The sequence below is a fragment of the Ursus arctos genome, unplaced genomic scaffold, assembly GCF_023065955.2.
Source record: "Ursus arctos isolate Adak ecotype North America unplaced genomic scaffold, UrsArc2.0 scaffold_21, whole genome shotgun sequence".
NCBI classification, from domain to species: domain Eukaryota; kingdom Metazoa; phylum Chordata; class Mammalia; order Carnivora; family Ursidae; genus Ursus; species Ursus arctos.
Genome location: NW_026622886.1, coordinates 11,243,136 through 11,270,021, shown reverse-complemented (window position 1 = coordinate 11,270,021; position 26,886 = coordinate 11,243,136). Strand labels below are relative to the sequence as shown.

Genomic DNA, 26,886 nt, shown 5'->3' with positions numbered 1-26,886 from the left:
CCATCCTTGATCTCCCTGTGTATGTAATGGAAGTAATTTGTACCCCTTCGGGTGTTTTGAAGTTCAAATAAGTAGGTGCACTGAAGATGTTAAAGATAGCACAAAGTTCGGTTAGTCTGATTACTGTTGTCAGATTTAAGAGTGTGGCCCAGCTTTCTGTAGTGGGATAGGGGCAGATCAGGAGCAACAGACGGTTGGCTTTAAGATCCAGCTTCTGTGGTTGGCATTAATGTCACACACAGGTGAATTGTAGGTCCTGCCTGCTCAGCTGGAATCTATATTGCAGAAGCTTAGCATTGGATTATAACTGGTAGACCGAGCCAGCTGGATCTGGAGACCTAGGAGAAAGGCTGGGACTGTGTCAGCAGGTGGGCTGAGTGGGATGTGGGGTATCCAGGTAGTGTTTGGGAATTCAAGGAGGTGGTGGATTTGGGGCATTATCAGAAGGCAGTGTAGCCCTAGAGAACTAGGGTTCCAGGTGTGTTACCATCCATAGTCCAGCAAGGATCCATTTACCACCAGTAGTATATCAAGTAGGGAATTTGGATTTTATAAGACAGAAGCTTAATTCTTAGTGTAGGATCAGGACCGTAGGAGCAGCTAGAGTTCCCTGATGCTGAATCCCAAACTGGTGGGCTGGAATTTCTGAGTTCCTTCTGCCTGAGCATAATCACACTAGAGACTGGGGCAGGGGGTGACTGCCTACTATACCAGAGGATGAAGAAGGAACTTTGGTGTAGAAAAGAGGGGTTTGAGGCATTTGAAAATCAGGTGGGGCATGATAGCCACAAAGGAAGGCTTTAAGAGAATTAAGGTCGGGTTAGGCCTAATTGTCGACCTTGAATTTTGAAATAATTGCATTTTTGGTGCTATTATTTAATCTCAACTATGTCTTATTTAGAATATAGAAATCAATCTCCTGATGGATTAGCAGAGTATAATCCAGTTAATAGTTGTATAATTGTGAATTGTGAAATTTCAGAAGTGAATCAATCCTCCCTGTGGTCCAGTTCAGTATTTCTCCACGGGGTCATTATTGGCTTGTTGGTTGGACACCTCCTAACTGTAAGAAACTATAGTGATGGATGTTTAGCATCCCTGGCCTTTGGTCATTCCTAAATCACTGTAATAGCCAAACAGATCACCGATAAAATATTTGGGATTTGCTTAAAATATTCTAGTAAAGGGGCACCTGGGTGGCTCAGTCGGTCTGACTTTGGCTCAGGTCATGATCTCAGGGTCCTGGGATCAAGCTCCATGTCAGGCTCTGCTCATCCGGGAGTCTGTTTCTCCCTCTCCATCTCTTTCTGCCCCTCCTTTCGCTCATGCACACTCTCTTTCTTTCTCTCTCTCAAATAAAATAAAATAAACTCTTAAATACTCTAGTGAAAAAGGGGGTATATGAAATGAGATTGGCAAAATGTTGATAATTGTTACAGCTAAATGATTGGCATAGGGGTGTGAGTTACACTATTCTATTCTGTTCCTAGGGGAGAAAGCAGGAGTGAATCCTGTCTCTTCTTTTTCTAGTGTTGCTAGACGGAGGCCAGATGGGCGGGTTGGCAGAGCTCCCTCAGCACTCCCCAGCCCTGCCCCCCAGCACACCATCCTCTCAGCATTGCAGCCACAGTGGATTCTGTAGTCACTGTCTGTTTTCATTGATCTCTCAAAGTCTCACATTTTATGATTCTGTGAATTGAATATCGACGATCTGTTCTCAGAGGCCACAGACCAATTTTTGTGTTGTCATTCCCAGTTCCAGAGGCTGGTCGTTGGGTGGCATAGACTTGGTTCACCACTTCCTATGTGGCCAAGCTACTAATTAACCCTGAATCCAAGATTCGGACTCCTCATTACCATGACAGATCTTTTAGTATATGTTGATTCTCTTTTCCTTCCTTCTAAACCACAGCTTTCCTAGGACCTGCCTTTGTCCGATCACAAGAGTATATTTTATTTGCATCCTATTTTTTTTCTAGTCATTGATAAGTTATTAATGAATGATTTTTATCCATTGAAATTTAATATATTAGTGCCTGACTCAAAGGATTCATTTTTTAAAAAAATATATTTATTTTAGAGAGAGAGCGTTGCGTATGCAGGGAGAGGCAGAGGGAGAGGGAGAGAGAGAATCTGGAGCAGACTCCCGCTGAGTGTGGAGCCCGACCCAGGGCTTGATCTCATGATCCTGAGACCATGACCTGAGCCGAAATCATGAGTCGGACGCCTAACCGACTGAGCCACCCAGGCGCCCCTCAAAGGATTCATTTTATGATAGAATTAAAAAATCTTCCTCTCTTCGGTGAGATAGGATTTGGGGGACAGTGAAACAGAGTCTTAAAATACTCTGTCTAGATCAAGGGTCAGCAAACTTATGTAAAGGGTCAGATAGTGAATATTTTAGGCTTCACAGGCCCAGTGATCCCTGTCACAACTACTCAGCTCTGCCATTGTTCCACAAAAGAAGCCCTAGACAATATATGTAAATAAGTGATCATGGGTATATAAACTTTATTAAAACGGTGATGGGCTGCATTTGGCTGTGGGGCTTTAGTGGGCCTTTGTTTGCGGGCCTCTGGTATAGACTCTGTTACCAGCTTACTAACTCCAAACCTGGCTACATCAGGATCCGTTGGGAATTGTTACAAATACAGAATCCTAGGCTTTACCACACCTCAGTACCCCAGCAATCAGTATTTACAGTCAAAGTAAAATTCCCGTACATTTCTAAAAAAGAAGAAAAGTTTATGCCTGGTTATTTTAGTTTTAGGAATTGTCAGGAAGCCTTACATGATTAATTGTATGGTAGTCTTCTAAAAAGGAAAGAACATTTGAGCATGAAAAAGTTGTTTATATGCTTGAAATGAAGGGCCCTGCTCTTCTAGACTAAAAGCTCTGCTCTTTGTATTCTATGTGAATAGTTACTGAATAACGATCTTTGCCTGGCAGTGGAAAAGCTAAAAACATTTCTTCTCTTCTTGTGCAGTTAAACATGACTGGAATAAAATGACAGAAGCCGTACAGAACCACATTGGCTCTCTGAACTGGGGCTACCGGGTAGCTCTGAGGGAGAAGAAAGTCACCTATGAGAATGCATATGGGCAGTTTGTGGGTCCTCATAGGATTAAGGTAATTGTGTGATTGGTTGGGGGTGGGGGAGGGAAAGAGAAAGTGATTATCTTAATGGCAGGAAAAGCCATGGTGACCCAAACTGTGTATGTAGTTTGGTGATTTTGCAGTCACATCTTACAGGGCTTTCCCTTGTGGGGTGGCAGTGTAAGGGTACTGGATTTGGGGCCAGATTACTTGGATTTGAGTCTTGGCTCTGCCACTTACCAGATTTGTGATTTTCGGCAAGTCTATTAACTACTTAGAGCCTTACAGATCTTATGTATTAACAAATGTTTATGAAGATCAAATTGGGTAATGTGAATGGCCTTCGTTAACTATGAAGTTTACAATTCTAATGAATAACTTATTAAAAGTTGACATTGGTTTCTTTGTAGGCAACAAATAACAAAGGCAAAGAAAAAATTTATTCAGCAGAGAGATTTCTCATTGCTACTGGTGAGAGGCCGCGTTACTTGGGCATCCCTGGTGACAGAGAGTACTGCATCAGCAGGTAAGGGAGCGCTGCAGGGAGATAGGAGAAACCCATTGCAGATTTAGGCTTTTCAGGTTTTTTTCTTCAAACCCATTCTGTCCATTCCTAGAACTTCAGAGTGTTTTGCCACATTTTTGCCCAAAGGGACAGGAAGTTGGGAAAAAGAGAAGGCAAAAATCATTTTATGCAAGAGAACATTTAAGAATTCAAAACTGTAAACATTGATCTTCTTACCACCCAGTTAACATCACTGCTGACATATAGATTTATGTCTGGAATGTACATACGTGAGTGTATATTAGAAATGCATAACGTTGAAAACCAGATGGATATTCATTTGGACACAAACAGTGCCAGGATGGCGGGCCATGTAGATTTATGAAACCCTAGTCCCTCCTCCTTGCTGTTTGCACGGTCACAATGTCAGTGTAGATTGGCCTTCTGAAATAAGTGAGTCTAGCAAGGGCTGGCTGTGTGATTTGCCCATACAGGTGATCATACGGTGACGTAACAATTCACATTAGGAATTCAAGAAGGAATTTCACATTATGACAACATTAAGACAGGTTGTTGATAAATATGTCTTCTTGGATGCTTTTTGCCGAGGAGTTTCTGATTGTGTTAAATATTATTCCTTTCAGGCCCTTTTTTGGGGGAAGAGATGATTTTTTTTCCCTTTGTTCTTCATATAGGGGCAGCTTAGATGGCAGCCATTCTCTTTGTTGTCTGGATAGCTTCCTTTCTCATATTTAAAAAAAAACCTCATTTCCTAATAATGCCTTTCTGATCTCTCTCGTGTCTTGTATATTCTTCGCTTGACTAAAAGATTTTGTTAGGTTTTGCTTTTTATAGTTGGTTTTTATTTTATAAAGCAGTTATGTTGGAAGTTTTCTCCTACTTTTCTCCCCATTCTTGACAATTGTTGTTCCAGATAAAAAGAAAGTAACACAGATTTTCCACCTCAAAGAGAGCTGAGTGGTGGTGAGATGAGGGGTGGGGGGGGTTTGGGTTTGCGAATATACGATATTAAACACAGTGGGGAATTACTCGATACAGTTCCAAATTATGTTGTTTGACTGAGTTATGCGGTTTGCTATGTTTGGCCGTGGGCAGCTTGAGCAACTGAGTGGCGAGACAGGGACAGTCTAAGGCCTTGTAAACACTTTTCATATATTATGTGTGTAACTAATTGAATGTTTTTAATCTTACAAGTGTATTGTTCTTAAGAAACCAAAAATTTTACTTTGATTTAGTCATTACTCACATATGAACATTTTCAATTTCTTTCTTTTCTTCCTTTTTTTTTTTTTTTTTTTTTTTTTAATTTCTTTTCAGTGATGATCTTTTCTCCTTACCTTATTGCCCGGGTAAGACCCTGGTGGTTGGAGCATCCTATGTTGCCCTCGAATGTGCTGGATTTCTTGCTGGCATTGGTTTAGATGTTACTGTTATGGTGCGATCCATTCTCCTTAGAGGATTTGACCAGGACATGGCCAACAAAATTGGTGAACATATGGAAGAACATGGTGTCAAGTTTATAAAACAGTTTGTACCAATAAAAGTAAGTGGAGTTGCTGGTAGGTTTCTTGGTTCTACAGTTAGTTAATTGGCAGGAGAGAGAGTGTTGGGGTAGGTGATGGGAGCCTGCTTTCAGCATTATAACCCGTTAGGAACGCTGCAGTGCCTCACCTGTGATACTGGTGTATGAGCTTGTACCTGCTGCCACCTAAACAGCTTTGTTCTTAGCTGCAGATTAATGATGTCTTTATTCTCTTAACTTTCTTACCTTTGGTTCTCTTTTGTTTAATGCTTCCCTTCAGGCATCCCTTTATTTATAATCTTTGGTCTCTTATCTTTTGTTTCTCCATACATGCCAGTGATTTAAATAAGAGTTCAAGACTGGGCTGGTTTTTAAATTTTTTTCATAAGACATTTGCCTTTGGTATACTGTGTAGTCAACAGATGCGCTGTATTATTCTGGCTTCTCTGAGAACCATTATCTAATTTTGTTACATGGGCTGGCCTTTTGCTTATTTAATCTTCTTTTGAAAAGATCAAAAAATATGCCAAGTTACAGTGGGAGTTGTTAACATGATCACAGATATTTTGATAAATAAAAGTGACAAAATCAAATACTTCTTGTATCTCAGACTAATAGATAAGTTTCCTTTAGAGCAGGTAAGGATGAGACTGTTTTGTTAATACAAGTTAAGGAATTTTAGCTGTCGTTTGTTCAGCGGCTTAACGTAGGTTCTTTGTAGGACCATGTTAGGGATCTCTTACTATAGATGGGTGGCGTTTGAGCGTTGGGATGAGTATGACCTGCTTTTAATACCGTTCTGCCATTTTCTCGCTATGTGACTTTGGGGGAATTACTTAACCTCTCTGAGCTTCAGTTTCTCCTGTAAAATCAGGATGATAATAGTACCCGTCTCAGAGTTCCTGTGAAGATTGTATTAGCTGACACTTAGAAAGTAATAAGAACAGGACCTGGCACAGAGTAAATGTAGAATGAACCTATCTCCCAGTATTATAGTGAGGATTGAGTAGCAGATGTCTTGGAAGTAATTGATTACTGGAGTTGTTTTTTAGGGAGTGGAGATAGGTATGCTATGTTTGTGCTAGGACAATGATAAGAAAACAACAGCTGGATGTACACATTGTTCTGATAGAAGAATAACCTCTTCCTGTAGTGTCTTTTTATATTCCAGTGTAGTTACCATGCAGTGTTATATTAGTTTCAGGTGTGCAACATAGTGATTCACAATTCTGTACATTAGTCAGTGCTCATTGTGATAAGTGCCTTCCTTAATCCCCATCACCTATTTCACCCATCCCGCCCCACCTGCCCTCTGGGAACCATCTGTTTGTTCTCTGTAGTTAAGAGTCTGTTTTTGGTTTGTCTTTTTTCTTTTATTCGTTTGTTTCTGAAACTCCACATATGAGTGAAATCATGTTATTTGTCTTTCTCTGAGTGACTTATGTTGCTTCGCATTATGTTCTCTAGCTCCATCCGTGTTGTTGCAAATGACAAGATTTCGTTCTTTTTTATGGCTGATTAATATTGCATTGTTTGTATAAACCACATCTTTATTCATCTACTGAGACACTTGGGCTGCTTCCGTAATTTGGCTATTGTAGACAGTGCGGCAGTAAACATAGGGGTACGTGTATCCTTGCAAATTAATGTTTTCGTATTCTTCGGGTAAATACCTGGTAGTGCAATTACTGGACCATAGGGTAGTTCTAGTTTTAATTTTTTAAAAAATATTTTGTTTATTTATTCTAGAGAGAGAGTCTGTACACAACGAGTGGGGAGTGGGGGGAGGGGCAAAAAGGGAGGGGGAGGGATAAGCAGACTTGTGCAGAGTGCAGAGCCCATCTTGGGGCTCTATCCCGGGACCCTGAGATCATGATCTGAGCCGAAACAAAGAGGCAGACTGTTCGAGTCATCCAGGTGCCCCTCTATTTTTAATTTTTAAAGAAACCTCCATATTGTCTTCAACAGTGGCTGTACCAGTTTGCGTTCCCACCAGCAGTGCACGAGGATTCCTATTTCTCCACATCCTCGCCAACACTTGTTTCTTGTGTTTTTGATTTTAGCTGTTCTAAGTGTGAAGTAATACCTCATCGTGGGGTGTTTTTTTTTTTTTAGATTTTATTTATCTTTTGAGAGAGAGCAAGAGCAGAGGGTAGGGGCAAGAGGGGGAGGGAGAAGCAGACTCCCCCCACTGAGCAGGGAGCCTGATGCCGAGCTGGATCCCAGGACCCTGGGATCGTGACCCGAGCTGAAGGTAGACCTTTAACTGACTGAGCCACGCAGACGTCCCCTTCTCGTTGTGGTTTTGATCTGCATTTCCCTGATGATGAGTGTTGTTGATCATCTTTTCATGTGCCTTTGGGTGTCTGGATGCCTTCTTTGGAGAAATATCTGTTCATGTCTTCTGCCCCCTTTTTTTTTTATGGGGCTTGAATTCATGACTCTGAGATCAAGACCTGGTCTGAGATCAAGAGTCAAGGTGCTTAACCAACTGAGCCACTCAGGAGTCCCACTTTTGCCCATTTTTTAGTTGGATTATTTATGTTTCTTTGGTGTTGAGTTGTATAAATTTTTTTTTATTTTATTTTATTTTATTTTATTTTTTTTTAGAAAATCTTTATAGGGGTGCCTGGGTGGCTCAGTCGTTAAGCATCTGCCTTCGGCTCAGGGCGTGATCTTGGCGTTCCGGGATCGAGCCCCACATCAGGCTCCTCCGCTGGAAGCCTGCTTCTTCCTCTCCCACTCCCCCTGCTTGTGTTCCCTCTCTCGCTGGCTGTCTCTATCTCTGTCAAATAAATAAATAAAATCTTTAAAAAAAAAAAAAAAAAAAGAAAAAGAAAGTGGGCCACTTTCATTTTTTTTGTTTGTAGCTGTCCAGTTTTTCCAACACCATTTATTGAAGAGACTGTCTTTTTCCCATTGCATATTCTTGCCTCCTTTGTTGAAGATTAATTGACCATTCCTTTATAATGCCTTAACATCCATTGGAGAGTTGTGGGCATCTTTGAGAATCTTGTGGACTATCCCTTAGTGAAATAAATATGGCTGTGCACCTGACATCTTACGTGGGTTCCCAGGGTCTCTCTGACCCCCATGGGCCTTGGGGAAGCTGTGCTGTGTTAGCCAGTGACCTAGTAGAAGCAGCCTTCTGTAAGGAGGAAGGAGAGAACACATTTGAGACAGAGAGCACAGTGTGGTGTGCAGAGAGATTGCGGGAAATACAATTGTTCTAAATGCAGAAATTGTTTTAGATACAGAAAAAGCCGAACTGGAACACGAAAGTGAGTGAGGCAGGAAGGAAATAGAGGAGTGATGAGGCCTTTATCATTTTTAGGCAGATCTGAGCTCATGCAGCTAATCTGACTACTGCAGCTCTTCTCCAGAGGTTAGGACATTAAACTTAAATAGGAGAGACATTTTCAGTACATTCAAATGGGCTTAACTATATAGAAAGGAAGGGAATTTGAGAAGGAAATCTTTACTGTTGTATTGATGGTGAAAGTAAAATGACCCTTGCCAGTTTTCCCATACAGAAGGGTTGTATCTAAAAGGTAAAGTAGAAATTGCAGGTGATTTTTTGAGTTTCTCTGAGTGAATATTTTATAGAAACCCATGATTTGCTGTCATTCAAAGACAAAGGTGAACTACAGACTTGCAGAAGCGCCCAGGTGATAAGGTTTTTTTCATTTGTCGCTGCCTAGTCTGGAGGTCGTCGTTGGCATTGCTGAGTAGTGGGCTGGTGTGTTTGATCCCATCTGGTACAGCACAGCTCCAGGGTTTGCTCCTTCCTCCTTCCATCCTGGACAACTGAAGACCACTCCTCGTTACGATAAACTGCCTCCTTGCTCACTGTACTGTTTAGGGCTTTCTAGCTGTTATCTGTATCACGTTTGATCTACTCCAGTGTCTGTTCTTTGTTGACAAAACCGCACATCTGTAGTTGGAAGAGAATCTCTGAATTTGAGCAGTAGTGGCTCTCCAGGGAATTAATGGTTCTGGGAGAGTAGCAAATAGGAGCCAGGCAAAAGCAGTGAGTTATTAGTTAGATTTTAAGGATTGTAGTCCTCTCCCACTTTTCTCTTTGACTTTTATTCTTTTTGGGAGCTATTTGAAAGACAGCCCCTCTAGCAAACATGAAGCAACAAGAAAGAAGGAGATAAAATAGAAAGATCTCTCATTGTCGTAATGATGTTAAGATGAGGGAGATGGGACATGAAGGACCTTTCCAGCCAGATATTGTGTTTAACTTTGGGTTAAACAGACTTAAACAGAATTTTTTATTACTTTTGTAGGTTGAACAAATTGAAGCAGGGACACCAGGCCGACTCAGGGTGGTAGCTAAGTCCACCAGTAGTGATGAAACCATTGAAGGAGAGTATAATACGGTAAGGAGTGGACCCAGAAAGCAAATAATGTGCTTCTTGGATATTTGCTGGGTACATATAATGGCTGTTTGCTCTTTCCAAAACCCTTGATTTTATTCCCATTCTAAGATATCTTTATTGCTTGTGATATCATAATTTGTTTTATATGTAACTTAAAAACATCATATGTCAAATAGCTAAAAAAGGCATCCAACTTTTTAAATGAGCTAGAACGTCTCTGTCCTTCAAAATTTTAATCTCCCTAGCTCACTACTTAAAAAAAAAAAAATTCAGTCATGGGCTGTGCTATCTTTGTCCCTAAACTTGGCTAGATTTATAAAGGAATCGTTAACTTTCTTTTTCTTAATAAATGGACAGGGATTTCTGCTACATCCTGTTCAATGGATATGTTTTTAAAAGATTCTAATTTGTTTTAACTCTTGCATTATTTTCTTAATGAAATATTTCTTTCCGCGTCTGGAAAATGAAATCAGATTGGCTCAACGATTAAGTAACTTCTGTACATCCATTTTGATAACAGTCACTGATATATTAATAATTTTTCAGGTATTGCTGGCAATAGGAAGAGATGCTTGTACAAGAAAAATTGGCTTAGAAACCGTGGGAGTAAAGATAAATGAAAAGTAAGAGAAAAAATCTTATTATGTCTTATCAAATACTGTTTCAGTTATTTGTAATACTGATTAATAGTGGAGTTTTAGATTTTTAGAATTAGTTTTTATTGTAGTTGGAGAAAAGTCTCAGTGTCACTCGCACTAGTATTTCCTGTTTTATTTTTTTTCCCTTTTCAAAATCTAAATGGAAGATAGAGCGGCTTGCATTTTGTTTCTGTAACGTATAGTGTCCAGAGAAAGAATCTGACCCCACAGTTAATTGCAGGTGTGTGTGCTGAGCTTCATTAAATATGTAGATTTGAACCATGGTTAGAGCTACCACATTTTAGGATGACGAGTGGTCACTGTGTTTGTAGTGACAGCTACAAGTATGAAAAACTTCTGTTTCCAGGGTTAAAAGTTAAAGTTCTCTGGACTGTAGCACCACCTGAGATCACGGAGATGGATGGTAGCTCCTTATCTGTCTGGGGCTCTTTCCCAGGAACACTTTTCCTTACGGCCAAGTAAAAACAAGTGCTATGAATGCCAGATGTCTGGGAAACTAACAATACAGGTTTCTTTTGCCCTTTCAGGAGTAACCTGTATTTTGGAGAAGAGACTTCCTAATCTGATTTTGAGGATTTTTGTTTTATTCATTTTTTTACGAGGATGGAGAGACAGAGTTGTTGAGGAGGTCACCAATAAGATTTAGCAGACCAAATGTTCCATCAACTTAATAAACCTGCCAGCCTGTTTCCAGCGGGTCCAAAGCTTAGATTTTGTGTAATGTTAACAGCTAACACTTAACTCTGCGCTTACTGTGAGCCATGGACTTCTGTGCTAAATATTTTGTACACATTTTCATTTAGTCCTCACAGCCCCTTAAGGTAGAAGATGGTATCCTTTTTCTTCTTACTAGTATTCCCATTATTATGGTTCCCATTGATAGGTGGGAAAATTAAGCTTAGAGATATACTAAATAGCCCTCCCAACATCATAGAGGTAATAACTAACAGACCTGGTTATTACAGTTTAGAATCCGCATATTCTCTCTTTTTTTTTTTTTTCAAGTTTTATTTATTTAAGTAATCTCTACACCCATCATGGGGCTCACACAACCCCAAGATCAAGAGTCACACGCTCCTCCACTGAGCCAGCCAGGCACCCCTAGAATCTGCATATTCTTAACCACTGTTGTAGTTTTCCACCAGAGTTTCTTACAGTTTTCTTATTCCAGAATTGTCTCTAAGCTTTTTGTGTATTTTAAAAAATTTTTATTTTATTATATTTTATTTAATTTTATGTATGTATGTTTTTTGTTTGTTTTAAGAGAGAATGTGTGGGGGGGTGGTGTGGTAGGGAGAGGCAGAGGGAGAGACAGAATCTTAAGCAGACTTTGCGCTTAGCATGGAACCTGATGCAGGGGTTGATCTCACAACCCTGAGATCATGACCTGAGCTAAAATCAAGAGTCGGTTGTTTAACCGACTGAGCCACTCAGGCGCCCCTGTATGTATGTATTTTTAAGTTAATACATTAGAACGTTGCTCTTAGCTAGAATCACAGTTTTGGGCTTCTTTGGGAGAAAGGAGATTTTGTTCTGCTTAATAGTGGTAATTGATGATTTTAACTGAATGAATTTTCAGGACTGGAAAAATACCTGTCACAGATGAAGAGCAGACCAATGTGCCTTATATCTATGCCATTGGCGATATATTGGAGGGGAAACTGGAGCTCACTCCAGTAGCAATCCAGGCAGGAAGATTGCTGGCTCAGAGGCTTTATGCTGGCTCCAATGTGAAGGTGAGTTTGTGGCTGACACCTACTGATGCTGTTTTTGGGTTTTTTTTTTTTTTTTTAAATATTTATTTATTTGAGAGAGAGAGTGTGCACACGTGCACGAGTGAGGGAGGGCCAAAGGGAAAGAATGAATCTCAAGCAGACTCTATTGGGCGTGGAGCCCTACACAGGGCTCAGTCCCACGACCCATGAGATCACGACCTGAGCCAAAACCAAGAGTTGAACACTTAACTGACTGAGCCACCCAGGCGCCCCATTATTGATACTGTTTTTAATACTACCAGTTCCCTAGTTAGGGGTAGCTGTGATGTTTTCCAGGTCTTGAATAATTTAGCTGTCTTCCTGACAGCATCCTAGAGGTGCTTTATTAACTGTATTCCAAACAAGACATTGTTAAGACTGCTGTACTTTTGTGACTTTATTTTGAAAATTGTCATTCTTGGAATCACACTGGGAATAAAATGAGCTTGATTAATCAAGTTTCAGCACTGTTACATTCCATACACGCATAATAGTTGCATTTTACATTAATTTCATTATTACCAATTTAAGTATAGTTTTCTAAATCCTTTTATGGCACCTGTCTAGGCTATAAAAGGATTTGGGGATCTAGGTAATAATGTCAGTGTGCAAAGCTGTTTAAACCAATATTCAGGCTTTATTACCCTGCCCTTTTTAAAAATATGTCTTCCGCTCTTGGAATGTTTAATGTGTTATATTAATGTTCTAAAGTGATTTTTTTTTTTAAAGTCAGTGTAGGAAATTGAAGCTCTTAGGTGTGTTTCATGGGACTAGATGGCAAGAATAAACAGACTCTAATTTTTTAAGATGAGTTTTTGGAGCAGTTACAGGTTCACAGCAAAACTGAGAGGAAGGTACTGAGATTTCCTGTGTGTTATTCCCTGCTCTCATACGTGCATAGCCTTTCCCATTATCAACATTTCCTCCCTAATTAATTACTTGGAAAGGATTCCAGGAACATTGATTGTAAAGAACTTAGTCACTGCCCATTTTCCCATTTTCCTTACACATAAATCACCATGGGTTGATCTAGGCTGGTTACAGTAATTGAAACCTCAAAGAATACTGCTAGTAAAATTCGTGACTGGCATTTCAGATGTACCTGGGGTTAGTTTCGATAGTGGCATAACAAGATCCTCTATTTTGAAATTAACAAGATTGAGGCCAAAAAGGGTTTTGAATTCCAGATTGTCTGATCATCCAGGGAAAGCAGCTGGTTATTATTACTATTTGGGATAAATTTACTTTTTTGAATAAGTTACGTCTTGTATTCGTTGTTGCAATTTTTGAGTATTTGGTAAGCCAAGAAAAAGGGTATCTAGAAATATAGCTTGAGATGCATTGAATTTGTTCTTGACCTTGTATCTTTCTGTTTTCCTAAAATGGAGATATTTTTATATACCCGCAAATAACCAAAAGAGGCACATGCAAAAATTTGCTTCTAAATAAAGTTGAAATTAAGTAGCAAAAAATTCTTAAAAACCTTTAATGAATCTTTGCACCTACTTTGGACATCTGTGGCCTTCCATGTGGGGGCATGGTACTGTAGTTTGTTCTCTGCCAGGTAGAGCAAATTTTTTCTTTAAGTGCCTTAAGCTTTATCAACATCAGAATTTAATGTAAGTCGAAATTAAAGGACTTTTTTTGTTGTTCTGTTTTGTTTTTTCCCTTATTTTTAGCCTAACTCTAATAATAAGACAAATGCTTTACTGAACAGGAAAATATAAACAGGCGCTGCTCAGATCTCTGAGTTTGAAATCTCACTGGTCTGTCCTTTAATATAGTAAATGAAGTCGAAATGCCAATAGATATCTAGGTTAAATGTATTTGGGGAAATCACACACTTTTATTTTTTTAAAGCAACTGCATAATCTCTAATTTTGCCCAACGTGTATTAATGAGAATGTTACCACATACCTGAGAAGGTGAGAGAATCCATGCCTGCCCTCCTTCTAAAGGAGAAGCTCTCGGAGATTTCTTCTGTTGAAAAGTTTAGCTTAACATCAACACCTGGCTGAGTTAAATCCATTATGGGATTTTAAGGGAGCCCAGATTGAATTGTGGGTGTTAGTGCCGTCCTCCAAAATTGCTGTCATCTATTCCTCACTGCTTCACAAGAGCGTTGGGAGGAAAGGAGACAAAGCGCTACGTGTGAGTGCTTGCGACACGTGTGAGTGCTTGCGACACGTGTGAGTGCTTGCGACATGCTTGGCTCTGTGCTAAGTGCTTTGTAAGCCTTATCTCATTCAGCCTCGGGGCAGCGGCGAGGTTGATGACATAGTACGGGGAAATTAGGTAACTGCGAGGTCACGAGGCTGGGAGGAGGCGGATGAAGCATAGATGAAGTCCACTTCTGATTGTAGGTATCGCTGTCTTAATCATGGCGATTTATTGCCTAAGAAAGAAGACTCAGGAAGTATAGATTATAGAAGAGTAAGGGATGGAATAGGAAAGATATCTCAAGGCTTAAAGAATCTACCAATTTGCAAACATCTCTGTAACACATAATTTTCCTAAATAAAAAAGTGGAAAATACATTGGGAAAATTAAACGAAGCTTTTTAACATTTAATAGTAATTAAACTTTCGAAACTTAAAAATATTTGCCATCAAATAAGCTAAATATTCCATTTTTTGGAAACAAATGAAGGGAAGGAAAAAAAAGTTTTTATCATTTCAAAAACTGGTAGAGAACCAGACTGTAAAGCTGAGTCAGCCTGTAGATGACAGACATTCCTCTAAGCCCTTTGTTTAAAAAGCCACATGATAAGACACACATACCAGTTTAAAACACAGTATGATGGACACAGCAGCAGAATGACCAGTTGTCTCTTGGATCTTTTTAGAATTGCTCTCAAACACTTCAAATACTTTGTTTTTACAAAGAGTAAACATTAGCACCTTTATTATTAAAGTGGTACTGTTATTTATTAGCTCAGTTTTATAGTATATATAGAATATTTTTGGGGTGTCTGCCTGGCTCAGTCGGTAGAGCATGCAACTCTTGATCTCAGAGTCGTGAGTTCGAGCCCCGTGTTGTGTGTGGAGCCTACTTAAAAAATAAAAAAATATATATTTATATATAAATACAAAATATTATATATAATATATATTTATATATAAAATATATAATATATATTTATATATTGTATTTATTTATTTTTTAAAGATTTTATTTATTTATTCGACAGAGATAGAGACAGCCAGCGAGAGAGGGAACACAAGCAGGGGGAGTGGGAGAGGAAGAAGCAGGCTCCTAGCGGAGGAGCCTGATGTGGGGCTCGATCCCATAACGCCGGGATCACGCCCTGAGCCGAAGGCAGACGCTTAACCGCTGTGCCACCCAGGAACCCCTATATTTATTTTTTTAATATATTTATATATATTTATAAATTATATATTATATATATTATGTATAAAATATTTTATGTGAAAACCATAGAGAAGCCACAGTACACACATCTTCAACTTCAGAATAGGTTGTATTCTAAAAGTTCATTAAGGTGATGTTGTGAAAACTGCGAAGTGTATTCTCCAAATGGAAGTGTTAGAAACAAGGATTACACTTCCTAGGCGAGGCCACAGCAGCCCATTTAAGTCCACTGGAACTTGCATTTTGGAACCCAGGACAAACTTGTCTCTTATATGGATCTAGATTTCCATCTGATACACAGTTTTCTGCCTGAAGAATTTCCTTTAACAGTTATTTAGTGCATGTCTGCTCCTGGTGAATTCCTTTGCTACTCTTTGTTGTTTGTTTGTTTTTTAAGTTTATTTTGCCTCCATTTTTTTGGAAGATCTTTTTTGCTGAATATAGAGTTCTAAATTTACTGTGTTTCTTTAAATATTTAATGATTTGTCTGTTATCTTTTGGTTGCATGGATTCTGAACACAAGTATACAATCATTTTTATCTTTGTTCTTTATAAAATTTGCTTTTATCACTGTGTTTTAGCAACTACTGCTGAATTATTGCATGTCTTGGCATGATTTTCCTTATATTCTGCTTAGGATTTGTCAAGATTCTTGGATTTATCTGTTTATCCTTTTCATCAGATTTGGTTCGCTCAGTATTATCCTGTGAGTCTTCTGATGCTCTTTTCATGTTCTTTCCCCCGTTTCTGTGCTGTAACCTGTTGTGATATCTTCAAGTTCACTGATCTTCTGCACTAAGGCTATTACTTCCATATTGTGTAGTTTGCACTTCAAGTAGTTTTTTTCATCTCTACAAGTTTTATTTATTTAAAATGTTTTCCGTTTCTCTCCTCAGCAGGTTAACTGCTTGAATATACAGAACATATTTATGATAGCTTATTGAATGTCCTCTGATAATTTTATCATCTCGTCTTCAGTGTCTGGTTGTGTTCATTGATTTTTCTCTTGGTATTGGCTCATATGTTGTTGCTCCTTTGCATGTCTTGTTATTTTGGATGGATGTGGACATTGTACATTTACGTTGTTGGGTGCTGGTTTTATTGAATTCCTTTATGCAGTGCTGGATTTTGTTCTGGCAGCCCATTAAGTTATGTATAATTAGTTTATCCTTTTGTAAAACTTGCTTTTGTGCTTTTTTAGGGTCTGTCAATAGCCACCTTTTATCTAGGGCTGATTTAGTTCCACTGCTAAACCGATGCCCTTTGGAGAACTCTACCCCATTCCCCTTATTTATGAAGTCTTTCTACTCTGGCTTGAGGGAACAGGAGCTATTTCCAGTCCTGTAAGAGCTCTGGTCACTTGGGGGCCTCCTGCTTTCTGCTTTCCAGTGGTTCTCTCCTCGCCCTTGAGTACCTCCTGTGACACATTGACAGATCAGTTCTCAGCCCAAATTTCTGCAGATCTCAAGAGTTCTTTTGTGCAGCTCTACACTCTGGGGCTCTGCCCTGCAGCTTTGGGCCACCCTGACTCTGCTGAACTGTGGTCTCAATCTCCATAACTCAGAGAGACTGCTGGGCTCTGAGTTCCCTCCTCTTGCACCCAGTCCTGACTGCTCTGGACAGTAAATGAGAAATCACTGGACTCGCCTCATTTGTTTCCCTTCTGTCAGGGATCACAGTTCTGCACTGCCTGTTGTCCAGTGTCTGAAAGTGTTGCCTGCTCTTTGGTTTTCTCATTGTTGAAAGCAGGAAGGTCATTCTGGTCCCTGATACACCATGATGGCTGTCTGTGGATGTCTGCCTGTACTTTTGATTCAGAATTCCAAGGGTTTACACTGAGAGTACATGCTGTAGAACCGCTTTCCTATTCGCATTTGAAAGACGCTCAATATCTTCGCACTGTTGAGGAGGACTGCAGCAGTGCTCATGCAGTGCATGGAGCCTTTTCTATACAGTGAATTGTTATTATAGATTTCTAAGAGTGGGCTTCTTGGCACAGAGGTAAAGAATGTTTTTATGGCTCTTAATCAGTATTACCTAATGGATTTTCCAAAGAAGTCTATTAATTCCTGTCACCAATATGAGACTATTAGCATGGGGTACACTCGTCTTGTTTTTGGCTGCTTTATAAAGGGAGGAAAAGTGTGTCCTTGTCATTAACCTCAGTTGGTAGATGGATGGAGAAGGCACACGAATTTATTCATGACTGGTCTTGCCAGACTTCAAACCTCTATTACAACTGTCACATGAGTTAATGGTTCCCAGTGTAGTAGGTTTATACCTGGGGTTGTGACTTCCCATACTTTTGGTAGAAATTTGTTAGTCTGCTTTCCCCTCTTGATTTTGAACGTTTTTGATGTATACCCTTTTTTGAGTTATAATTTCTCCTGTCTTGATTCTTTTCTTCATTTTGAAACAGTGTGACTATGAAAATGTTCCAACAACTGTGTTTACTCCTTTGGAATATGGTGCCTGTGGGCTTTCTGAGGAGAAAGCTGTGGAGACGTTCGGGGAAGAAAATATTGAGGTAAGTTATATTCTTTATGCCTATGTTAAGTTACCGCTGATTTTTGTTCAAAATTAAAAGTAATTTCAAGCATACAGAAAAGGTGAAAAATTCTACAAAGACCTTTCGTTAACCTGTAATCCAGATTCATGTATTGTCAACATTTTGCCCATTTGTTTTATACTTTTCATATTCTCTTTTTATCTCTCTGTGTCTATGTTTTTCCCTGCACCTTTTGAAAGGAAGTTAAATGCCCCTTTACTCCTAAATTCTTCAGTGTGTGTTTCTTGCGAACAGGCTATTTCTTAAGTAACCACGTTACAGTTACCACTTTTAGGAAGTTTAATGTTGATAGAATACTTGTATATGATCTTCCTTCCGTTTTTCAGTCTTGTCAGCTGACCCAGTAATACTTCCTTCTATTTTTTGAAGCCACTTTTATTGGTTCCTTTTATTATTAAAACAATATTGTTGGAAATACGAAAAATACAGGAAAATTCAAAGAAGACGACTAAAAATTAACAACATTTTGACCATTCTATTTGTGACAGTTGGGTTTTTTTGTACCCTTACCCTCTTCTAACTTTGCCACGGTTGAGGGACAGGCATATGAAATACATTATTTTTGTGTACACAGTGCCACCGAAAGGGACTGCTGCTTTAACTCATTCAGGAAAAAACTTTCTAGTAAAACCTTCCAGAGAACCAGATTGTAAATCAGAGTAAATTTTATGATATAAAAGCCTATTTTAAATCTCTTAATCTTTTTTATTATTATACACATTAGCAGTAACATGTAATATCTTGGCCTATTAGTACCACGGGAGTAGCATTTTCTGATTATAAAAATAGTATATCCTCATTATAGGAAGTTTGAAATATTAGGAAAATATAAAAAAAGGAAATTGTAATTCATGAAGAGATCACTGCTGTTAATATTTTGGCGTATTTCCTTTTAGTCTCTTTCTAAGTGTTTATGTGTTTGTATATTGTATATATGTACATATGTGTGTATGCATAATTGTAGGTACATACGTCTTATTTTTTTTTAAGTGTCATTAAGTTATGTGCAGTTTGTGTTCTGTTTTACAGTTAATGTTAGGTCATGAGCATTTCACCCTAAAAACAGCATTTTTAAAAATGACATGTATTTTTGGATGCTGTAAAAATAGGACAGTGAACATCTTCATAATTCACTGTATTTCTCTGGTTATGTTCTGAATATAGATTCCTATCAAACGTTTCTTATGTTTTAAGATTCTTAATGTATATTCCATATTTCTTGGCAAGCTTTGGCTTTCATTTTATTAGAATTTGCATTTTTCACTAATAAAGTAATGCATTTGGGGTACCTGGGTGGCTCAGTCGGTTAAGCATCTGCCTTCAGCTCAGGTCATGATCCCAGGGTCCTGGGATCGAGCACCACATTGGGCTGCCTGCTCAGCAGAGAGCCTGCTTCTCTCTCTCCTCCCCGCTTGTGCTCTCTCTCATTATCTCTCTCTCTCTCTCTCAAATAAAATCTTCAAAAAAAGAAAAAATAAAAGTAATGCATTTGGGTTGAAATTTTGAAAATGGAAATAGGAAACAGTTACCCATAAACTTATATCTGTAGCACAGATGTTAGCAATTTGGGGTAATTTCTTTATTCATCATTTCCCTGTATAATTGTTGCGATACTATGACACTATATATCAGTTTTGTAACCCACATTTTTAAAAAATTTCACATTGTATTACAGCATCAAAGAACACTTATTATAATGGCTACATAATCAGTATGTTTTTAAAAGGGAGCCAACCATATATGTTTTGAATTGAGGCTAGCAGCTTCAGGTGGAAAAAAAATCCCTGTAGTCACCCACGCTTAAGTTCATGAAGCATCAGTCAAGATACTTGCGTCCTTCCACCTCTCATCTTCCCTCCCTCCCTCCCTCCCTCCTTCTCTTCTTCATTGCTTTTGGTGAATAATGCCAAAATAGGAATGTCTTTGGCAGCATCAAGCAAGGAACTGGATAATTGCTATAATTGTTCCTGGCACCTTACTTGTTTCTTGCCCAAAGTTGTCATTCCTATGCAAGATAGTGTTAGGTTTTTTTTATTTCTTTTTTCTTTTGTTTTTTTGATGTAAGACAGCAAGTAATTACCTGGCTTCTTTCTCTCATTTGCTTGCTTTTTGTTGTTATTATTACTTAAGGTTTACTATTCCGAGGTTGAGATATAATTAAGGGATGAGCTTATAGCAAAGGGGCCTGACAAGTTTGAGGTTATTTATCTTCTGACCAAATTCCTATTTATTCCATGAGTTTTATTGCTTAATGAAAGTCTAAGTATCAAAGAGCTTCCAATGTTTTTAATCCACGGCTGGTGTTTGACAAACATACTTCTTAAGATAATGGGTCTTAAATTGTGTGTATATCTTCTCAGGTTTACCATAGTTACTTCTGGCCATTGGAGTGGACGATTCCATCAAGAGATAACAACAAATGTTATGCAAAAATAGTCTGTAATATCAATGACAATGTAAGTGAAATCCTCATTGAATCCTTTTTTCCAGTAATTTCATTGTTTTTTTTTTTTTTTTTTTTTAAGATTTTATTTATTTATTTGACAGAGAGAGCCAGCCAGCGAGAGAGGGAACACAGCAGGGGGAGTAGGAGAGGAGGAAGCAGGCTCCCAGCGGAGGAGCCTGATGTGGGGCTCGATCCCACAATGCTGGGATCACGCCCTGAGCCGAAGGCAGACGCTTAACAACTGCACTGCCCAGGCGCCCCTCATTGTGTTTTTAACATGTAGTTCTGTTTTGATCACACGATGGACATTGCATTCCTTTAGTATTTTACATGTTGGTCTGCCCAGCCGCGTGGACAAGGCAAGGGCCATGGTGACGCTCCTTGGTCTGCACTCAGCGTCAGCAGCACAGGGCCCTGCACATGGCCGGCACGACCTTGCCAAGCGCAGACCACAGAGGCAACTTGAGAACTGTGTGTGTTCATGAAAGGGAAGCCATGAAGTCAGTGACTTCTAGAAATAATGAGAAAATATAAAAGAACAGGAGGAACACACCTTTGTATCCTGGGCTGCTGGCGCTAATGAAAAAGGTGTAACGGGGAAGAGCTCTTAATTGGGTTCCGATTTAAGATTTCATTGCGGGCTGCTGCATGTAACAGCCGGTAACTAAATGCCTGTGGGCAGACTCCTTGACCTCAAGGACTTGTTTCCATACCTACAAAGTGATTGAAGACATGCTTGGTTTTCTGTCTTTTTTGGCTGCTAGTCCCATACTCAGAACACATGTATGCACACACATACTTGTGGATTAAATCTGATGAGAACTGGTATTTTTAACTTAGCTGGGATCTTACCTTTAAAAAAAAAAAGGCCTGAGTAAAAATGTAAATCATGCTAAAGAATCCATGGTTAAAAGCCAAATAAACTCACACTTTTCTTGTTTTGCGATTTGAATATAATTAAGCCACGTATCCTGTTGAGAAACTACTGCTTCAGACAGTAGTGCAGGGAAACTTGGATCTTCTACAAAAAAGGCCATCCTGGATGCATTTAATAAGTGAATGTGTGAGGATGCAGTTGACGTAAAGAACAATTTTATGCAATTTTTTCCTTTGCAGATACAGGTTTTATTATTAAAACACGTTAGCTATCATGCTGCTGTAGACGAAAGGAGAAAATGTCTGATGTCCTCACTGGCTGTCTGATATCTGCCTCTAGCAAGAGAGAGTTCAGTTGCATGTTGCATTTAGCAATCAATGAAACCTCCACATTTTCCTTCAGACCAAGCAAGTCTGTTTTAACTGTATGCGGTTTGTCTTTTTTGTCACTGTTGTGTCATTTGTTCAAATAACGCTTTAAGAAAAAAAAAAAGATTATTTGAGAGAGAGCATGTGAGAGAGAGAGAGCAAGAGAGAGCACAAGTAGGGCGAGCAGCAGAAGTGGGCTCCCTGGACCCTGGGATCGTGACCTGAGCCGGAGGCAGATGCTTAACTGACTAAGCCACCCAAGTGCCCCTCAAATAACACTTTCTAAATATAATATGAAAAATAGTTTCCACTACTAATGAACCCATCTTAATTAAAATAGTTGAGGCCGTAAGGAAGGTAATACCATTTTTGATTATTTTCATAGACAAAGGTAGTATTAGAAAAGATGAATACTTGTCATTGTTCTTTTGTCATGAGCAATCTTAGACAAAAGCATGCTTCTAGAACTTGACCATCCTTGGGGCATATGCTTTATTCATTTTGAGTCAGCCGCTTCACAGTGTCTACCTGTGCTTGGTTTTCCCAGTGTTTATTATCTGCTAGGTTTTTATTCTTTTCATATGCTGTTCTTTTATATGAAATATTTGACATTTACAGGAAGATAGGGAAAGTACCCACCATCCAGTTTCAATGAATGTTAACATTTTGGTGTGTTTGCTTCAGAGCTTTTCTCTAGTAAGAGAGAAACCATCACAGAGGAAATTTATAACAGGCACTTACTCTGTACCATGCACCGCGCAGTACTTGGAGGTTTACATGTATTAACTTGGTTAATTCTTGTACAATCCTGTGAGGTGTGTACTCTTATTATCCCCTTTCTGTTGGTGAGGAAACTGAAGCACGTGGAGGTTAAGTAATTGTGCTCAGGTCACTTACCTAGTTAATGGCACTTACCTAATCCCAGGCGGTGTAGATCCCATGCTCTTTAGCATTACCCTATGCCTGTGTAGTCTTTTGTATTCCTTCTCAATCTCATACTCTTCACCCCTTGCCCCAGACGCAACACTGTTTTGAAGTGAGTGTCTCATCTGGTTACTTTTTTACATTTGCTGCCTATTATGTAGCCATAAACATTAAGCATCGTGGCTTAAGATATCCTCAGCTAAAAATAGAAGCCTGCAACTTTTTAAAAAATCTCTTTCTTTGAATCTATCCATATTATTAAACGTAAAGCTAGTGTATTTTAAGTGCAGTGTGTTTGGTGCTTTATCCATATGCTAAACCCCCGATGGGCAGGATGAGCAGCGTTAAGAGTTCAACGAGGGATATATTACAGTACTTCGGCAACAGGACGACCTTCCTGATTGTTTTCCAGGCAGCGACTGAAGCTTAGATAAGGCTGTGCGCGGCGCAGCCTGAGTTGCCTTATCTGTGGTAAGGAGGTTGGGCTAGATAGTAGAGCTCTGTCACGCAGTCTGAACATCAGAATGCATCAGATTTCTCTGCCCTTGGCAGAGGTAGCTGGAGTCCGGGATTCAGAGTTTATTCAGAGTTGCCAGCATTTTTCTGTTGGTCTCAGCAATGTTTTCAGATTGGAAGAGTCTTAAGTCTAACTGTGCTGTCTAACCCCAAAGCCTTAGTTGAAATGATTTTTAAATTTAAACAACTGTTTCTATTTATTTTTTTCCAATTTTAATTTTTTAAAAAGACTTAGTTATTTGAGAGAGAGAGTGAGAGAGTGGGTGATGCTAGGGAGAGGGAGAGAGGGAAACCCAAGCAGATTCTATGCTGAGCGTAGAACTCAACGTGAGGCTCAACCTTACAACCCCGAGATCATGACCTGAGCCTAAACCAAGAGTTGGACGCTTTAACCGACTGTGCCTCCGAGGTGACCGTAGATTTTTACTTTTTGAAAGTAATCTCTACACCCAACGTGGGGCTCAAATGCACAACCCCAAGGTATCAAGAGTTGCATGCTCTACTGACTGAGCCAGCCAGGCACCCCGAAATGACTGCTTTTAAATGTTACAGCTATCGCAAATAGTGTATCTGGAGCTCTGAGACAACCAGACAGAGGAGATGAGGACAGAACTGCCCTTTGAAAACATTTTCCAGAATGTTTTGGTACTTATGGAGTTGCAGACATGTTTGCTTTTAATGATTTTCTTCCTTATCGCTCAAGGCCGGCTCCTGTGTCTCCCTTCTTGTTTGTTGTAACACCACACTCCACTGGGCCATGTTGGAGTATCTTCAGCGTAAATCACTTTTAGCAAGTGTTAATAAAGTCTTTGATCATTTCTGAACAGGGTTTTTTAGAATAGACTAGGTTCATATTCTAGGTTGTTAAGGGGGAAAGAATCAGTATAACCCTATTCTTTATTTTACATCTTAGGAACGTGTTGTGGGCTTCCACGTACTGGGTCCAAATGCTGGAGAAGTGACACAAGGCTTTGCAGCTGCCCTCAAGTGTGGACTGACCAAAAAGCAGCTGGACAGCACCATCGGAATCCACCCCGTGTGTGCAGAGGTGGGTCCCCTGCACCTTGACAGCTCTGTTTTAAAGTGCACAACAGCACCTGGCTTGCAAGTGGCAAGTCCAGGACTCTGACGTTACTGTCTTTCTGCTGTAGTTGGGCTACTTCTGGACCTCCTTACAGTTTAATTCATGATCTAATACCTCAAAAGGAACCTTGTCTCTAGAAGCAATTTTTCCTTTTTCAAATACCTTTGTTCCTCGCGTGAACTGGATAGTAGTTTCATGCTAATGGTATAAATGATGGCAGTGATTTATTTACAGAGCTGTGCCTTAAATTTTTTATCACGCCTCCTAAATTATTTTCAGGGCAGTCAGTGACTAGTGCCATTCATACCCAGAAAGAGCTTCAATCCTTTTATCCCAGAGCTACCCCAAGGCTAAATGATGTTGTCTCCCTTTTTAGTTTTGGTATCAAAAGATGAGATTTGAAAGTGATGCTCTTAAAAGATCAAGCAAAAATGACAGGAGAAGTGAAAGTTGACTGCTCTGGGCCTCTGGGTGTCAGTATTTGTTCGTGCTTGTCCGGGATCGTGCAAGAGTTGGATATTGTCGTGCTTACTGTGAAGCAGGCCTTGGCAACCAAAAGTGTGCCTACTTTGGAGACCATGGTGAAGGTTGGAGGAGGTAGCTGTGTTAGACCAGCGTAGCTATGGAGCTGAAAACTGTAGCTGTTATCTGGCCACCAGAGTCCATGGTTTCCAGGGAGGGCGTGTACTTACACACACGTGTGCGCGCTCGTGCCCGATTTCATTCTGCGGCCTGTTACCTGGTTGGTCTTTGTTCTTTTTGCCCTCGCACAGCTGTACTCTGCTGAGTGTCAGACTGTCGGCTTCAAGACCTGGAAAGATTTTTCTTTTTTCTTTCTGCTTTGCCTTTTCTATGATTAGGGATAGGGCCCTCCTCTGTATTAATATGCACCTGGCTGGGATGGAAGCATGAAATATTAACATGTTTAGTGACCAGGGCGTTTGTTATTCATAGAAAACGGCTGTTTTTGTGAAATAAAACTAAACTTCTAAAAATATGACCCCAGCATTGGAAAGAGTCCAGATTGAAGCTCTTAAAGAAAGTATAATATGTGTTTTTTGTTCGGTGTAATGACTATCGCTTAGGGAAGGAAGCAACTAACTTCGTTTCTTTCAAAAACACTTTCAGTGTGATAAATATTAGCATATAATATGATGCTTTAAGAAGATCAAGCTGACATAACCAAGTGCCCCACACCGGGTGGCCTAACACAACAGAGGTTTATTCTTGCGTAGTTCTGGAGTCTGGAAGTCTGCAATCAAGGTGTTAGGGCCACGCTCCCTCCCAAGGCTCTCGAGAAGAATCTTGCCTGGCCTCTTCCAGCTCTTGGTGGTTGCTGGCAGCCCTTGGCTGTCCTGGCTCAGTCCTGCGTTGCTGCAATCTCTGCTTCCGTCTTCACGTGCATGGCCTTGCGTCCTGCGTGTTTGGGCCTGGATTCCCTTTATTAGGACATCAGCCGTTGGATTAGGGCCTGCTCAGTCCAGCTGACCTTATCCAAATAAGGTCGTGTTAACAGGTACCGGGGGCTAGGACTTGAGCATATCTTTCTGGGAGACTTAACCCACAACAGTGAGTGTATTTAAAACTTTATCTTGGATTGGTTTCTAAAAACTGTAGCAGTCATCTCTGACATGGATGAAAAGATGACTTCTCAACTTAGATATGTGAGTGTCTAACTTTTTAAATCTGAGTTTAGGTCTCAGTGGACTGGTAAAAAGACTGACTGCCCCACCCGCGTGGTTGTGTTGTGTGATGGCCCAGCAGTGGCGAGTGGGTGGCATCTGGCAGGATGGCTGCCAGCTGGGCAGAGAGATGCGCCGAAGAGGCAGGCATCTTCCCGAGGCTCTGCTGCAGGGAGGTCAGCCAAAGGCCTGTTCTTGCTGATACAGCTGGCGCATCTGGGGGCCTTCGTAAGCATTTGCTGCTGTGAGGCTCCATCTGTTGGTTCTCTTATGACTTTGAAGCTTGGAGGCTGAAACTTTCTCTGATTTGATAAGGCTTCAAATTTTTTTTTTTCCAAGCTGGTGGTTGATTAATGAGAGAAAAATTGGGGGCTCTGTCACTCTGCAAACACATTTGTTGTGCAGTTATGTGTGTAGCATTGTGCTGGGCACTTGTGGGGCTAGAGCAGTGGTTTAAGATGAGATTAAGGAAGAGCAGGAGGCCACTGAGTGAAGGACCGTTTGCAGTTCAGTGTGAGGGGCCCCCAGATCAGGGTCGGTCCAAAGTGGTGTCTGGCGTAGGGATGCTGGGCAGGACGGTTGAGGAGGTAGTTCTCGTCCATGACGAGTAGAATGTGTTCATAGTTAGCCAGTCAGAGGGGATACCAAAGACCTGGCCCCTGTGGGAGAGAGCGTGTTCCTTCATGGAACGGGAAGGTCCTCAGTATCTGGAGCTTGAAGAGCCCAGAGAGAGGTGAAAAAAAATTATGCTAGAGAAGTAGGTAGGAAGGTCATGGCCTTGTAAACCAAGGCAGGGTGTTTGGGCTTTATCCTGGGGGCATGAGGGTTCTGCTGGGAGAAGGCTAGCGCGGGGGTTACGTGATCAGATGCACGTGGAGAGAAATCCCTGACTGTTTTGTGGCATTGGACTTACTGGACCACAGCAGGCACATCCAGAAGTAAGAGAGGAGGAGGTACTGGACATCGAGAGACCTTGATACATTTGGGAGAGAAATAGGAGGTGGGCTTTATGGTGCTTGCCAACTGACGGTAAGTGGGAGAGGGAAGAAGTGGGAGTGATTGACAGCTGTGGCTTGAAGCAGGAAGTGGCAGCAGAAGCAGGTTCC

At 40.2% G+C, this 26,886-nt stretch overlaps 1 protein-coding gene across 7 annotated transcripts in view; it reads left to right on the top strand.

Annotated features, from left to right (window-relative positions):
• TXNRD1 (thioredoxin reductase 1) overlaps window positions 1-26,886 on the top strand; it is a 211,143-nt gene that overhangs the window by 96,051 nt on the left and 88,206 nt on the right. For 6 of the 7 annotated variants that reach the window (XM_048217930.2, XM_048217927.2, XM_048217928.2 and 3 more), the window contains 9 exons: window positions 2,987-3,129; window positions 3,507-3,622; window positions 4,940-5,165; window positions 9,437-9,529; window positions 10,076-10,152; window positions 11,768-11,924; window positions 17,734-17,841; window positions 20,244-20,339; window positions 23,928-24,062. In XM_048217930.2, the coding sequence (XP_048073887.1) occupies window positions 2,987-3,129; window positions 3,507-3,622; window positions 4,940-5,165; window positions 9,437-9,529; window positions 10,076-10,152; window positions 11,768-11,924; window positions 17,734-17,841; window positions 20,244-20,339; window positions 23,928-24,062 (1,151 nt within the window). Of the gene's footprint in view, window positions 1-2,986; window positions 3,130-3,506; window positions 3,623-4,939; window positions 5,166-9,436; window positions 9,530-10,075; window positions 10,153-11,767; window positions 11,925-17,733; window positions 17,842-20,243; window positions 20,848-23,927; window positions 24,063-26,886 lie in introns of those variants that run through there. The other variant, XM_057316288.1, reaches the window with a different exon arrangement.